This window comes from Molossus molossus, unplaced genomic scaffold (genome assembly GCF_014108415.1).
Source record: "Molossus molossus isolate mMolMol1 unplaced genomic scaffold, mMolMol1.p scaffold_m16_p_22, whole genome shotgun sequence".
Lineage (NCBI taxonomy): Eukaryota > Metazoa > Chordata > Mammalia > Chiroptera > Molossidae > Molossus > Molossus molossus.
In genome coordinates this window covers 24,976,903-24,992,639 of record NW_023425358.1, presented here as the reverse complement: position 1 = coordinate 24,992,639, position 15,737 = coordinate 24,976,903, and the positions used below count along the sequence as shown (strand labels likewise).

General features: G+C 54.2%; 1 protein-coding gene across 3 annotated transcripts in view; it reads left to right on the top strand.

The window, feature by feature from the left end:
• KIAA1671 (KIAA1671 ortholog) overlaps positions 1–15,737 on the top strand; it is a 130,968-nt gene that overhangs the window by 57,048 nt on the left and 58,183 nt on the right. The window contains exon 1 of one of the 3 annotated variants that reach the window (XM_036276881.1): positions 10,016–11,125. The exons of the other annotated variants lie outside the window; for them this stretch is intronic. Coding sequence (XP_036132774.1) covers positions 10,841–11,125 — 285 coding nt within the window. The 5' untranslated portion in view covers positions 10,016–10,840. Of the gene's footprint in view, positions 1–10,015; positions 11,126–15,737 lie in introns of those variants that run through there. 3 annotated transcript variants of the gene reach the window in all.

Sequence of the window (15,737 nt, the reverse complement as noted above, 5' to 3'; positions counted from 1 at the left end):
TGGCCAGGACACACCTCCAGGGAGCAGTTAGGAGAAGGACCCAGTGGCAGTTCATCTCAGTGACATAACCCCTCGGCCTTCCTCCTTTCTGATAGCACAGGGGGTAGGGACAAAGCTCAGGACCTCGTTAGAAAATGTCATGTGTCTTGAAAAAGGCTACTATGAACATGGACACTTAAGAAGATGCCAGTGGCATATCCTGCATTTTAATCATGAGTGTTTCTTTTTCTTTATTGATGTTAGAGAGAGAGGAAGGGAGAGGGGGAGAGAGAGAAACATTGATGAGAGAGAATATCAATCGGCTGCCTCCTGCATGTCCCCCAGTGGGCATCAGGCCCACAACCTGGGCATGTGCCCTGATCGGGAATCGAACCAGAGACCTCTTGGTGCAGGGGTCGATGCTCAGCCACTGAGCCACACCGGCCGGGCATGCGTTTGTTTTTTAATGACCACGGTCTCTCCCGGGTGGATCTGGAACCACTGGGAATCCGGCCCTTTCGTCTCATATCTCCCTCCTCCTTCAGACCCTGACCGGGCACCAGCCAGCTCCCAGCCTGGCCCTCTGCTAGATCCATTCACTGGTTCGGCGGCACTTATGGAGGGTCTTAGGGGCTGGGGGTTCTGGAGAGAACATGATGGGCAGCCGTGTGCGCGCCAAGTCTCGCGTGGGGTGGCTCGAGACTTTGATCAAAGCTCAGTCCAGACCATGTGAACAAACAGGTGTCCGCTGCAAGCCGAACAGACCCAGGTTCCAGGCCCGTCTCTGCCCTTCCAGCTGAGTGACCGCGGGCACCACACCGAATGTCTCTGAGCCTCAGTCTCCCTCTCTGAATACTGCTCATCTCACGGGGCGGTTCTGGAGATTCTATGCAAAAAAGTGGTTCTTATGAAATGCAAGGCTGCATGTGTTCCAGGTTTTGCACCGAATCACATTCCAGTGGCAAAAAGATAAATAAAAAGTTAACTGTCATGTGTATGTATGCCTCTAAAAACAGCTAAGCTAGAAGCCGCGGTGATGCTGGTGACTCCCCAGACTCATGTCAGTGTCTATTCAACTCTTTCCTTTGTGTGGTCTGTGTCTTCCCTGGTCTTGTATGACTTAGCTGGGCCTACACCTCGGTTATCCCTGACCTCCCTTCCCTGTCCCAGGCCTCTTGTTCTCTGGCCAGGAAAGAGATCTCCTTTGAAGGTGCAGCCCCTGCGGGAGGAAGGCCAGGCTTCAGCTGGGCCGGCTGGCGATCAGACTGTCCCTGGGATCCGGTGGAGGGAGGATTCGAAGCTGCAAAGGCAGACTTGTTCCCTGCCTGCTGCAGATGGTAGAACTGAGCGGGGAGCTCCTGCTCTCTCTGGGATGAGTGAAAAGAAGAATCTCGCACTTCTAGGGAAGTCTGGCACGTGCCCTGGGTCTCATCAGATGAGAGAGACCAGCTGGAGGGTGCCTGGGGAATCTGGCACCCCACACAGGAGCCCCGGCAGCTGGGGGGTGCAAACAGAACTTGGGGGCGACCCGCACAGCCCACACGGGTCCTGGAAGCGGAAGCAGCCATTAAGGCCACTTGTCTGAGGGCCACCTCCAAGCGCTGCCTTTGGGGACTCTGTTTGCTAAGTTAACATTTCAGGCGCTCCATTGCGGTTGTCCTCAGCTGCGACGTGAGTCTGGGGAGTCACCAGCATCACTGCGGCTTCTAGCTTAGCTGTTTTTAGAGACATGCATGGACATTGGATCTGGCAGGGCTGGTCCTAGCTTTCCCCCGAGACACATACGGCCTGGTGGTGCCTCTGGCTTCTCAGGCTCCGCACCTCCCCCCCCCCCCCATTGCTCTTCTGCTGTTCCCAGGTGACCAAGGCTTACCCCCCACGCCCCTTACCCTCAGAGTTCTGCGTAGTGTAAAAGCCACTACTGTTCTTTTTTATTTTATTTTATTTTATTTTATTTTATTTATTTATTTATTTATTTTATCCTCACCCGAGGACATTTTTCCATTTTTTGTTCAGATAGAGTAGGAGGGAGAGAGAGAGAAACATCGACGTGAACGAGACGAATAAAGTGGCTGCCACCCACACAATCCCAACCAGGGCCGGAGACAAACTGCAACCGAGGTACGTGCCCTTAACGGGAATCGAACCCGGGTCTCTCTGGACCGCAGACTGATGCTCTAACCACTGAGCCAAACCGGCCAGGGCCATAAGTTTGTTTTCATGTGAGCACTCCAGCCCTGGGTATCCCGTCGGAATCTGACACCATCCTGCCTACCTTTACCGGGGGCCTGCTGGGTGCACCCCCCTTACACTTTACCGGGAGGGCAGGGGTCGTGATTTCCAGCCGGAAATGAGGCAGCTCAGGCAAGAGGAGGTCAAGTGAGTGTCCAAGGCCGTGTGGCATTTGAACCCGGGTCTGTTGCATTCTCTCCAGGCCGTCAGGTGGCCTATGAGAGGGGGCCTGGGTTTGGAGCTGGACTTTCCGGTGACCTGCTGGTGCTGTCCTCTGGGGAACCCGGGCCGAGGGAGGAAGGGAGCACTGCCCGGGGACCCCAGGGCCAACCCACTCTCCCCCCATCCTGCTGGGGCAGGTGGGATCTTGGGGACCTCCGAGGCCACCTGGACTTGCTGGTCTCTGGAGCTGTCATTATGTCTGAGCCCTGACAGAACTAAGGGTGGGAGGGGGTCCCCAAGGCCTCTGGGGAGCCTTGTGCTCATCATGATCAGGCTTTACTTGGGGGTCATGGCTGCCCCAAGTCTGAGGAAGTGAAGCGGAGAGGAGGAAAGAGGAACATGGGGTAAGACCTTTGCTCCCCTGACCACATCTTCTGCACCGCAATCCAGCCTCAGTTTGACAGGAACAGGGGTGTCCGAGGGGTAGAGTAGCCTGGTGGGTAAGAGCACAGGCTTTGGCCCAGCCAGACCTGGGTTCAAGTCATGACTGTGTGCATAGCAGCTGTGTGACATGGGCTAGTGTCTTCGTCATTGGAGTCTCCATTTCCTGGTCTGTACAATGGCATTATGTTACAACCTCCCTGGGTTACGTAGGTGCAGGAGGTGGCAGGGTGCACAGTAGGCCCTTGGCAAGTGAGAACTACTTCAGTTGGTTATTGTACTTACTGCGGAGCCCACATAAAACCCCCTGGGGGCCAGGGGGTCAGCTCTTTATTCACTGTCACTCCAGCGTCTGGCACCATGCCTGACACATAGTAGGTGCTCAATTAAATGCTTGCTGACGTCCGAAGAGCGAAGGGAGGGGCCAAGGAAAAAAAGCCCTTCTACTCATTCTTCCCATATTTTGTTATCCTCATGGAGACCCTTACAGTCTTGGGGTGCTGCTAAGGTGGTAGTTCAGCCAAGTATAACAAACTCACTGCTCTGAAATAAGTCTTAGGGGACGTCATGCATCCCTTGTCCCAGTTCTGATTGTTGCTCCCCAAGAACATCTTGCTCTTTTGCTGATTGGGTAAAAAATGTGGAAATTCATCTGCTATGGTAGAAAGAAACGTGTTCACCAATTCCAGGCAACTAGACACAGATTTCAGTGGGTCCCCCTCTCCTTCCCTGGATGCTTGAGGAGAAGGTGGTAGCGTCCTGGGGCCCATGTCCTCAAAGCCAGTGGGCACCCAGAGGGATGAATGAGGCAGTGCCCTCAGCCCAGTCATTTCCACCTTAGAGGAGGCCTGGGTGCCCGGCTTTATTAGGTACCCAGCGCTTTGAAGAGGCGCTGTAATTACAGGCTGGCCCCACCATGCCAGGCGGGGCCATGCAGTCAGCTCTCCCCAGCGTGGAAAATGTCACTTTCCACTGGAGCTCAGGGTGGGGCCTGATGAGGAAGGGAGATGAGCTCCTGGCTGTTTCTAGAAAGATTTCCTTTCCAGATGATTTTTTCCCCTCCCCTCCCAAGGTTAATTAAGGGCATCTTAGGCCATTACAATGACTATTTGAATAAGAATGTGATAAATGAACACAAGGAAGTAGTCTTGGGCTTGGTTTATAAATAACGTGGGATTGCCGTGTAAGATCAAGTAATTTCTGGTGTTTTTTTTTTTTTTTTTTTACTATTTTTTCCCTATATTAGAATTCTTTTCCCTGTTGCCTTGGAAACAGACCTAGGGAGAGGAATGTTGGGAGTTGCCTGACTCAGGTTCAAGCCTCAATGGTTCCTTCTGAACCGCTCGGCATGGCGAGTGCTGCTGAACACTGCGTGCCGAGGCGCGAGTGAGCAAGACACATTCCTGCCACCCAAGGGCTCAGAGTCCAGTTTCAGCCCAGTGTGCTACTGACAAAGGGGGGGTAATGTGGCCGGTGGGAACCCAGAAGCAACCCTCCACGAGCAGGAGAAATCAGGGCAGGCTTCTTGGAGGAGGGTGTACTTAAGCTGAGCTATGAAGGACAAAAGATAATGACCAGAGGGAACAGCATGTGCAACGGGCTGAACAAGAGGCACCATGGTGCATCCTAGGATGGCAGTCTGTCCAGTTTGGCTTGGGTGGAGAGAAGCTGGGGGACTAGGGGAGACATGAGGTCAGTGACTCTGAAAATTCAGATCATGAGTGACTCCTGTGGGAAATCAGAGAGTGCCTGCCACAGATTTCCAATGGGCCCTGAGCCAGACATCCGCCTGGGCCTGTTTCTTCAGGGAAATGGAAAGGTTGGCCAAGTCTTTCCACTAGCTGCTCCGGTTCTGACCATCTAGGACCCTAAGATTTGAACAATGAGATGGTATGAATTAGAACAGAATAATTATCATCCCTTGGGGATGTCATTTATTGAGCATTTACTACATGCTGGGCAAGAATGATCTTAGTTGTTTTTTTGTGTTTTTTTTTTTTTATCACAACCTTTTGAAGTGGGTGGGCTTTCCGATCTCCCCTTTACGATAAGAAAACCATGACTCGGGGCCTAAAGGATGCTGGCCTTGGAGGGAGACCCTGGCCCCTCAGCTCCATCCAAGGGGTAAGTATTGCTCCATCCAAGGGGTAAGAACAGGTTTAAGCTGTGTCCACACATCAGCCCTTCCCACACATGGCCCCAGGGATTCTCTTCAGGCCAGTTGGCAAGAAAGGAAACTGGTCGATTTACATCCAGACGAGACCTTCTGCAGGTGTTTCCTGACCCCTGGAGGTCTGGGGACAACCCAGAGAAGTGTGTAGAACAGTCACCACCTTCATGCAGGGGGTGTGGGGCATAATGGGCGATTCTAAGGGGTCTTAGAGGTGTGGGTAAAATCTGGCTTCTGCCCTGAAAGGGGGAGGGCTTTGGAATCAGATAGACCTGGGTTCAAGTCCCAGAGCCCCACTTGTCAGCTCAGTGACCCTGAGCAAGTCCCTTCAGTTCTTTAAACCTCACTTCTCTTCTGTATAGAATGAAGATGATAAATAATAGGATTCACCCGGTAGGGCGGTTGAGAGGGTTAAATGAGGTGAGATGTGTGGGTAAACTGGTTCCTGGCACATAGTAAATCCCCAATTAATAGTTGTTGTTATTTTACTGCATTACTTTCCTCATAACATAACGTTAGTATATTTCTAGGCCCGGGATGCACACCCCTTGAATGTCAGATATTTGAGGAAGCAGAATGTGAAGAGGGTCTTGTAAGCGAGACCGCACGGGAGAGATTTAGAAAAGTTGCTGAAAGCAGTCTTGGGGTGAGGGGAGGTCCAGTGGAGATGAGAAAATAGCGCCAGTCAGCCTTAGGCAGGGATACATCTTGTGCAATAGCCGAGAGGCAAGACTGAATATGGCTATGCCCCCTGGCCTTTGCACATACTGTTCTCGTTCAACCTTCTTGGAGCACTCCTAATCATCCTTCAAAATCCCACCCAGATACTCCTCTTCCGGTTGCAGATCCTCAATAAATGATCATCTCCCCTTTGCTCTTCTTTCCTCAACTTGCCACTTTCTGGGTTGGGTTTCACCTCCCCCTCTTATGTCCCCATAGCGTGTTCTTCACTTGTCCGTCATAGCCCTTGGCACAGGTAATACAATTATTCTCTTCTGGCTTTTTCTTCCATTTGACCAAGAATTCTCTAGAGTGTGCATGTTTGTGTCAGATTTTTTAGAGAAAATGGTAGCCTCGGGTCTGAGGTGGTCCATTGGGGTACCCTTCCTACTTACTGACCGAGGGTCGAGAGCCAGTCTGAGCTCTTCGGGGACTGTAGATCCCCTCAGCGCCGCACAGAGCTCACACAAAGTAATGCACAGGGAATATTTATAGAATGAATGAGCGACCAACGTCCTGATCTTTGTAGCTGCACACGCTTGTCTGGAAACGGTGTCCTCTGGGCCCTGCCTCACATTATGGCTCGGATTCCCATTTGTTTCACGACTCTCAGCAACTCCTCCAGCATTTTGGGGGATTAATTATGTCAGGAGATGGTTTTCTTTCCTTTTCGATGCCCAGCGACATCCCAGGAGTTTCCTGGAGAGAACAGAAGAGTTTGCAGAAAAAGTCCTCTGGAGGGGAAAGAGCTTGCACTGCCCCAGTTTTCAGGGACGCTTTTTATAGGCGCACGCCCAGAGCACACAGTCCCTGAGGAGGCTGGAGGGAACCAGCCAGCAGCCTGGCCCCTCAGCTCCGCCGCACTGCCCGTCCGCGCGTGGAAGGAGGCGGAGCTGTGTGATCCCTCCGCCACCCGGTCTCCTCTGCTTTTCCTCACACTTGGCTTCCATCCAGGCTGATGTGCCAAGGGCCAGGACACCCTCCACCTTGTCAGAGGTGTGAGGCTGGGGGTAGCGAACTCCACCACTTAATAGCTGCGTGCCTTGGACGGGTCACTGAACTTCCCTTTGCCTCTGTTTTTCCATCTGTAAAAGGGGGGTAATAGTCATAGCACGAACTTCAATTCAGTGTTGAGAGGAGCCAATGATGTAATGTTGATGTAATAACAATGCCTAGCAGACAGTAAGTGCTAATGACAGCATCCATGACAATGATGAGTTGGATGATTTCATCTCTGAACATCAGAGAGGTTAAGTAACTTACTCAGGGTCACACAGCTAATAAGAGCTAGAGGGAGGTCTCCAACCCCTGAATCATGATACTGTATTGATTTAGCAAATCCAGGGCTGGGACTAGAATGAGGTGACGGAGGCATTCACCGTAGGATGCGAAATGTAAAGGGACACCAGGAGAGTTAATAACCAGGGTAAATAATATTGTAATGCAGTATTTCTAAAAAATAAAAATCAATGCAAACATCCATGATGATCAAACTGTCAACAGTACAAATAAAAACGGGATCGGCATTACTGATTTTTCTCCCTTTGCCTCTGATGTCATGGCGGCTCCGTGCTGTGCTGAGCAAGTCTCTTTTTGTTGAACAATTAGGTTCTGACTAATTTTTCATAAACATAGATATACACATGAGTATGACAAATATCCTTGTAGCATAATGTTTGTATGGATCGTTCTCATTTGCAAAGCAGATTCCGGGATGTGGAATTGGATCCTAAGCTTCAGGGTCAAAAGGTGGGCACATCCTCCCACCTCCAGCCCTTCATACGGCAGATTTCAGAACGCAGAAAATTGTGCAGGGAACACACATAGACCCGCCAGGTAGATTCTACAATTGCTAACATTTGCTGTATTTGCTTTATAGAAAGCTAGCCATCCAACCATTCCTTAATATATCTTTTTTTTCTTTCTGATTTCAAAGTAAGTTATAGACATCATCAGTATAGCTCAGCCCTGCACCTCAGCTTGTATGTCATTAACTGGCAGGCCATTATTTTTAAGGCTTTTGATCTAGGGTGTTAAATTCCCTTCAGGAATATATTTCCATCTGCTGTGGACGTAATGTGTCTCTTTCACTACAGCCTGGCCAGCACTGAGTATTATCATTCTAAAGGTATTTTACTTAGTGCTTTGATTTAATGCTTTTCCTTCTGAAGGTTCCCAGTAGATTGGCCACCTGTGTGTCCAGATTGTCTGTTCAGATGCTATGGTCCTTTCCAGCTCTTCAGTTATTACTGGTGTGGGGAGGATTCAACTCCTCGTGTCTGCTTCTATCTGGAAGTTCCTGTCCCACGGGCCGAGGGAGCAGGGCCATGACATCGCCGCCTGAGGCAGGAAGCCGACTGTGTACACCCCATGTGAGGAAATGACCAGACCTTGGAGTCCGGAGGCCTGGGACCCCGGAGCCTCTGTAGGTGGTGGGTGGGGCCCGTGCATGTTTCCTTATCTGCTGATGGGCGATGCTTCCTAACCTACGGGACCTGCTGGGTGCCTGGGTGCTGGGAGAGCCCTTCATTGCCGCCCCCCCCCCCCCCCCCCAGTCTGCTCTGGCCCTTGGTTTCCTGATGGGCCAGGTACTGTCCTGTCTCTGGGCATTTGTGTCTCTTGTGATTTCTGTGGGTCAGGAATTTGGGAGCAGCTGAGCTGGGTGGTTTTGGCTCAGGGTCTCTCATGAGGTCACAGTCACGGTGTCTGCTGGGGCGGCAGTCACCTGAGGGTTTGACCAGGGATGCAGGGTCCACTTCCAAAGTGGTTCACTCCCATGGCCGGCACGTCAGTGCTGTCTGCTCGCTGGGGCCTCTGATCTCCTCCGTGTGGCTCTTCAGTGTCCTCCAGCATGGGGCTGGCTGCCCAGCGCCATCTCAGCGAGCCAAGCGGAAGCTGTGGCGCCTTCTGTGACTTAGCTGTGGCAGTCACACACTGTCGCTTCTGCCTTCTTCTTTTGGGCACACAGACCAACCCTGTGGACGTAGGGGACCACACTGGAGTGTGACCAACGGCGGGCAGCGGTCACTGGGGCCATCTTGGAGTCCGCCTGCCACATTGTGTGACCTTGGCAGACGACTTCAGCTTTCCGGGCCTCAGTCTCTTCCTCTGTCAGATGGGTTCCTACGGGGGATTCGTGACTTGATTTCTGGGAGCACTTGGAATGGCAGCGGGGACTCAGGTGCCGGTACATATTGGCCACCACTGCGGTGTCTGCTGGACAGCGAGCCCTCGGCGGCAGGGACCCGTCTCGGTCCCCGCACCAGTGCCGGCCTGGAGGAGACACTGAGTGTGTAAGGGGGTGCGTGAAAGAGGAGTGATTACATGAACCACGAGGACCGGATTCTAGAGAAGGAAAATATCTGTGCCATCTGCTGCCTTCGTGAAAAACTCTCTCAAGCGAGGCCCTTTGATCAGTGTCTGGGGAGCAAACATTTGTTCGAAACCAAGGTGACACAGGAGGGGGAAGCCCTCGGGAGGCAGGCAGACCTATCAAAGGTTCCGTGTTGGACTCGGTGTTCTAACAGTAAATGTTTACTGAGCTCCGGCTCCGGTCCAGGTGTCCTCTTGGACCCAGAGAACAGTGGGTGGGGAACAGCCTCTGTCCGTGCCCTGGGGGTGCCCTTGCTGTGTGACCTTGGGCAAGTGCATCTGTCTCTGAGTCTGCATTTCCTCTCCTGTAACATGGAGATACCGGGAGAAAGCAACAAGTGTGCCTCCCCTCTGGGATCCGGCTGCTGCTGACCCTTCCCGACAGCCCTCTCTGCTGTCTCCCCTCCCCCCACCCCTCCCACCCACATTCCAACCACTCCAGCTCCATAAGGGTTAAAACCCAGGAGCTCCTGTGACCCAGTGTCAACCATGAATCACTGCCATTGCTCCCTGTGCTGGGAGCCTGCTCACCCAGGATGGGGCGGATGCTGTGCCCCAGGGTTGCCATGGCAACCCTGCCTGTACTGAAATACAGCCCAGCCCAGTTGCTTCCTTGGGGGCCCTCCAGGGCTGTTTCACCTGGCTCCGTGTCGTCTTCTAGGGAGCTAGGGAGAGAAGGCTGGAAAGACACCAGAGAAAGCGAGAGCGCGCGCGCGCGATAGAGAGGGAGAGAGAAGTGGACGATGAGACGTAGGGAGGGGGAGGAGAGAACCTGATAGAGAAACAGGCCACCAGAGGGAGACAGACTGACAGCCGCCGAGGTCCTGAGAAGCTGGCCCGTCACCCTAGAGGCAGTTTCTCAACTGTTCCAACCTCCGCGAGCGGCCAGGTCTCCGACACGCGTGCACACGGGCGCCGGCGCGCAGCGTGAGCAGCTGGGTCCCCCCGCGCCTGCAGTGAAGGCACAGGACGGCTAGGCAGCTGGCGCGTCAAGTCACCGTCAACCCCGCGGGACAGTGAGCGAGTTGAGACTTGGGGAAAAAAATGGGGGCGGACGTCAGCTCCCTGGGCGGCTGCCTCCCCGAGGCCCCTCCCGCATTCCTGGGCAGCGAAGCCCCTCGCTAAGTCAGGGACTGATGTCATCCTGGGCTGCTCAGCCAGGGGCCCCGGGGGCCTGGTGGCTGCCTCCGGAAGCGAGCTCGCTGCCTGCCGGCCCACAGGTTTGGAATCTCTGGCCAGAGGACAGAAAACCTGCATGGGTCAGGTGAGCGGGGCTCAGCTCTGGGCAGCTGGGCAGGGGGCAGCGGCGGGTGGCAGCCTGCCCACCAGGTCCTTCCCGTCGGCTCCTCAGAGGGGCTGCCTACCTGGGGGAAAGTGAAGACGAAGGTGCCCAGGGCCACGGTCTTTTCCTCCCTCATCTCGAGGGACTGTCACACCCTGGAGCCCGTGCCGCTGGCTCCTTCAGGCTCCTGGTCACAGCCAGTTCCGTGGGGTGAGCGCCAGGGACTGAAAATTGGACCTCCCCGTGTGTTGACTTTCCATGGTCGGTGGGTGGACTCCCAGCCCGACCCTGAACTCTCTCCTAATTCTGAGCGAGCCCCGCGGAGGCGGCCAGACGCTGGCTCGGAGATGTTGATTCCCTGTCGGCTGGACTGAGGAGGGCTGCGGGCTGTCCTCTGCGAGCCAGAACTTCCAGGAGCCCAGTCGTCAGAGGGGAGCGGCCCGGGCCTTTGATTGCTTTTCTCCCTCTCACCTCTTGGCCCCATGGATTACCTGGGAGACAAACTCAACGTGGCCCAAACCCACATGACCCAGTGGATGGGCACCGTGAGGAAGTCCTTCCAGGATGCCCTCACCTTAGTGACCACCACGGTGAACCACGAGCGGGCCAGCGGGGAGCCCACCAGCCGGACCCCCTTCAAGCGCACCTCGTCCTTCCGGCACCTGGCCTCCCGGAGTCGGGAGTCTTTCCGCCGCCTCTCCGCTCGCAGCCAACAGAGGTTTTCCTCCCTGCGAAAAAGGCACCCGGACTCCGAGCCACCAGACTTTGTAAGCGTCTTATGTTTTTTAAAAAATATTAAAATAGCAGTCCAAACTCCTCCCCTCCCACACTTCTCTGGGGTGCTGGCGGGGGGTGGAGTGGGGTGTCCCACAGACCCAACCTGGAAAGTTGCCTCTCCCAGAATAGTTGTCCGTCAGCCCCCCCCCCCAGTGTCCTGTTCCCCGGGCCCGGGAAAGGCTCAGAGGTGATCCCCCCAGCTGACCTGGAGTTACTCCCCACCCTGGAGTTACTCCCTGCCCTGGAGTTACTCCCCGCCCTGGAGTTACTCCCTGCCCTGGAGTTACTCCCCGCCCTGGAGTTACTCCCCGCCCTGGAGTTACTCCCTGCCCTGGAGTGGTCGGGAGGGTTGCCCTCGATCCGACAGCGTCTGTGCGGACGGCCAGCAGTGCTAGCCCACCTGTGGGCGGCGGGCTAGGTCTGCCAGTGACTTGTCTGTGCGTGCCGACCCTGCAGCCCCCACACAAATGCTCCTTCCCCACTATTTTTAGGGAGGATTAGTTAGCACCTGCTTCCTCTCCGCTCACCCTCCCAGGGTGACTGAGTGACCATGTCGTGTGCATGCTGAGTTGGGGCTTTTGTTGTCTTGTCGTCGAGCCAAGTCTTGAGGTCGCCTCTGATGACCCAAGGAGACCCCAGGTGATGGGTGGGTTTGCCCACTGGCCTGTGAACCCGGGCTTGGTGTGAGTGGGCCAGGACGGGGCCTCAGGCTGGGTCCTGGGGCTCCACCGTCTCTCACTCAGACAAGCTTGATGGGGCTCAGAAGACAGGCTGGAATGTCAGCTAATGATTAAAAACTTGGCCTGCGTCCTGCCAGGGGATGGTGCAGAATCAGTCTCAAGGACCTTACTGGTGGCTCGGAGAGGTGGGCCCAGAGAGGGAAAGGCACTTGCCTGGGGTAGCACAGTGAGTGAGTGGCAAAGCTAGGGCTAGAACCCCAGCTCCGACACCCCCAACTCAGTCAGGGCTCTCTCTAGCCAAGCTCTTGGCATAAGGATTTCTCCAGGACTTCCTGAAAACATCGGGGCAGCCCACATCAGTGACCAGGACTGAACTCCAAGAAGGCCCCGCGTTTCCACACCTGTCTGGGTTAGCCCTGTTTGCAGGAGGCTGAAGACGGGCAAATGGCAAAGCCACCTCTTTCCTGGTCCGGCCTTGCGATGGGGCCTGATGGTCATTACAGGACCCGCATTTAGAGACAGAGCCCTGGGATGCACCAGGTTCCAAGCCAGCCATGTGCACAGTTGAGGTTGCAAACTCTCTTTCTTGCCTTCGAGGTGCCCGGCATCCCCTTGACTGGACCAGAGAGGTGCAGTGACTTTTGGGGGGCCACACAGCAACCAGAGCAGTCAGGTGCAAACAGGTGTCTCATGAATGACATCTTCTCTCATGGGCCTGTGCTGCTTTGTGGCCCTGGACAGAGCACTGGGGCCTGGATTTATGAGACAGGTCTTTCACCCCAACCTCTGGAAAGGGGATGAGGCTTCTTGTTCATTCTTGTCCCTCTGTCTCTGTCTCGCTTGTTCTGTCTGTCTCTATATGCATGTCTCTCTGTCTCTCACTCTTGGTCCCTCTCTAGCAATGGGGTTAAGTGTTTAGGGGTCAGCCCTGGCCAGTTTGGCTCAGCAGTTAGAGTGTCGACCTGCGGACTGGAGAGTCCCAGGTTCGGTTCCCGCTAAGGGCACGTACCATGGTTGCAGTTTGTCCCTGGTTCCGGTTGGGGTCGTGTGGGTGGCAGCCACTCGATGAGTCTCTCTCACGTCAATGTTTCTCTCTCTCTTCCTCCCTCTCTCCCTCCCGCTGATTCTGAAGATAAATGCAAAAATGTCCTCAGATTTAAAAAAAATAAAGGGTGTAGGGGTTGGTAACATTCATCTCTCCCACCTGGGAGCTGTGTGACCCTGGGCCCCGCTGCCTGGTGTAATGTGGGCACTGCTACACGAATGAATGGAGTTAGCTGTGCAGGCTGCTGCCTCCTCTGTCCACTGTTTCTACGGTGCCTCCAACAAAGCGAAGACAGTACATTTGAAATAAATCTGGGCTTTGGGTTCTTGCCCATTTAGCATTTGGCATCTACTGAGTGGTGGGCACCAGCTGGCATTGGGTCGAGAGCTTGAATCAGACTCCGCCACGTCCATGCTGAGTGAACCTGACCCATTCTCAAGCCTCAGTTTCCTCCTCTGTCAAATGGGGAGAACTCTAGGTCGTTATGGGGTTGAAGTGAGCACCCATCATGGTGCCGAGCACATGGTGTGCACGTCAGTGCCTTCTGTGTTGGGCACCTCTGTGTCTGACTCAGCAGGATGAGGGCAGTTGGGATGGGAACGCATGCTCTGTCGAAGAGGGCCCAGGTTCAAATCCCGGCTCTGCCAGCTCCCAGCTGTGTGACCTGAGTGGGCTCCTCCCCTCTCTGTGCCTCAGTCTCCTCATCTGTGAAATGGGGATTTCATCATTTCACATTCACATTTCCCACCGTTGTCACTGTCGGGCTGTGAGTGCCTGTAACCAGGTGACGCCGTGTGGTACGTGTGCCTCAAAAGTCAGCGATTGTGACAACCAAACCTTTCCTCCCAAACCATTTTCCCCAAGATTCCCAGTGGTCCGGAAAACCCACACACGTTCCTTTTACCTGGGGCTTTCACGTAAATATTGATTTAATGGGAGAAATTTTTAAAGCCACAGTTACGGAAGGGTTTAGGGACAGCGACAGTGTCCGTAGGTGGTGTTAAGAGGGGAGCCGGGTTTCGGTCTTTTCTCTTGGACTTGTGGATGATTTATCTAAATAATCTGTTCAGTTCCAAATCCGGCCTGGGGCCGAAGGATCCGTGGCTGGCGTGGCGTACCCCTCAAAGGCGTGCGCTGGGATGTTTCCCAAAGCCGCCTCGGAGTCACTGCTCCTGGGCTGCCTCCACGAGGGGATCAGACGCATTGTCTGTGAGCCACAAAGGCAGGAAGAGGCCCGTTATACTCTGAGGGCCAGCAGGCTCGGCGGACGCATGGAGGCCAGACAGAACATTCCAGAACCCAGGAACAATGGCAGTGCCACGGAGGCCGAGGCTGGAATAACAGTGGGAAATGGGCCTGACCAGTTTTGCTCAGCGGTTAGAGCATCAGCCTGTGGACTGAAGGGTCACGGGTTCGATTCTGGTCAAGGGCACGTACCTGGGTTGCAGGTTTCTCCGGCATCAACCGGGGCTGTGGGGGAGGCAACTAATTGATGTCTCTCTCTCAACATTGCTGTTTCTCTCCCTCCCTCCCTTCCACTCTTTAAAGAAATAAAAAATCAATGAAAAAATCAATGAATGAAGTGGAAAGTAGGGGTTTTCAGGACTGAGGGATGTTCTACAAAGAGGGCTTTGGAATTGGACAGGCGGGCTTGAGTCCGCTCAGCTCTACCATGTGCTGGCTGAGTGACCCCGGGCCAGTTAAATCACCCGTATCCACCTCAGTGTTCCCACCTGTAAAATGGGCGTTCTCCTGGGACTTGTCTGGTGGGCGGTCCCTGGGTTGGAATAAACAAGAACCAGGGCAGCCCTGGCACCTGCTGAGCACCTGACATACAGAAAGTGCTTAATGAGTATGGATTTCACCCACTTTCAGGGTTGGGAGATGGGGTGCGCACTCTGTGGATGAGTCCCACCTGCCTACATGGCCCATGGTCTGTGCCTTAGGCTCAGGAAAGGGTAAGAACCTGGCCGACCTTCCATGGGTCTTTCCTGTGTGCCAGGCCCTGCACGAGGCATACGAGTCCGTCATCTGCATGTCTCACTGGTTCACTCACCTTTTCATCCCACCGGGGTGCTGGTGCCGGGGAAATGTCTGTGAGCAAGAGACACTGCCCCTGCCTCTGTGGAGCTGCCGTTAGGGGCAGATAAAACAGGTCAGCACCTAAGTATGTAATATAACTACAAATGTAAAATATAAAAGTAAGTCCTGGCCGGTGTGGCTCAGTTGGTTGAGCATCGTCCTGTGCACAGAAAGGTCATTGGTTTGATTCCCAGTCAAGGCACGTGCCCAGGGTTTGGGTTTGGTCCCCAGTTGGGGTGCATACAGAAGGCAACTGATGTTTCTCTCTCACATTGATGTTTCTTTCTGTCTCTCTCTTCCCCCCTTCCTCTCTCCTCTTAAAACACACACACACACACACACACACACACACACACACACACACACGTATATATACAATATCAAGGGCTTATCTGTAACATCACACTATTACCATATATCAGAGTTTCTCAGCCTCACCACCACTGATAATTCTTTGTGGGCAGGAGAGCTGTTCCATGTATTGTAGGATCATCCTTGGTTTCTCCCCACTAGATGCCAGTAGCACCCCCAAGTGACCACCGAAAATGTCTCCAAACATTGCCAAGGGTCTCCCGGGGGCAGAATCGCCTCCTGCCTCCCCCAGGTGGAGAGCCACCGCTGTCTGTACTTCGGTTGGGGATTACAGTTGCAGCCAGAGTCTTCTTCCTGCTGACCTGAGTGGGGAGAAGGACAGAGGTCCTGCCCATGAAGTACTTCCTACTTGCCCGGAACTGGGCCCATCAAACCTGCACCACTGCCCCTGCGGAGATGCGGTAGAAGCCCCATAGTTTGTGG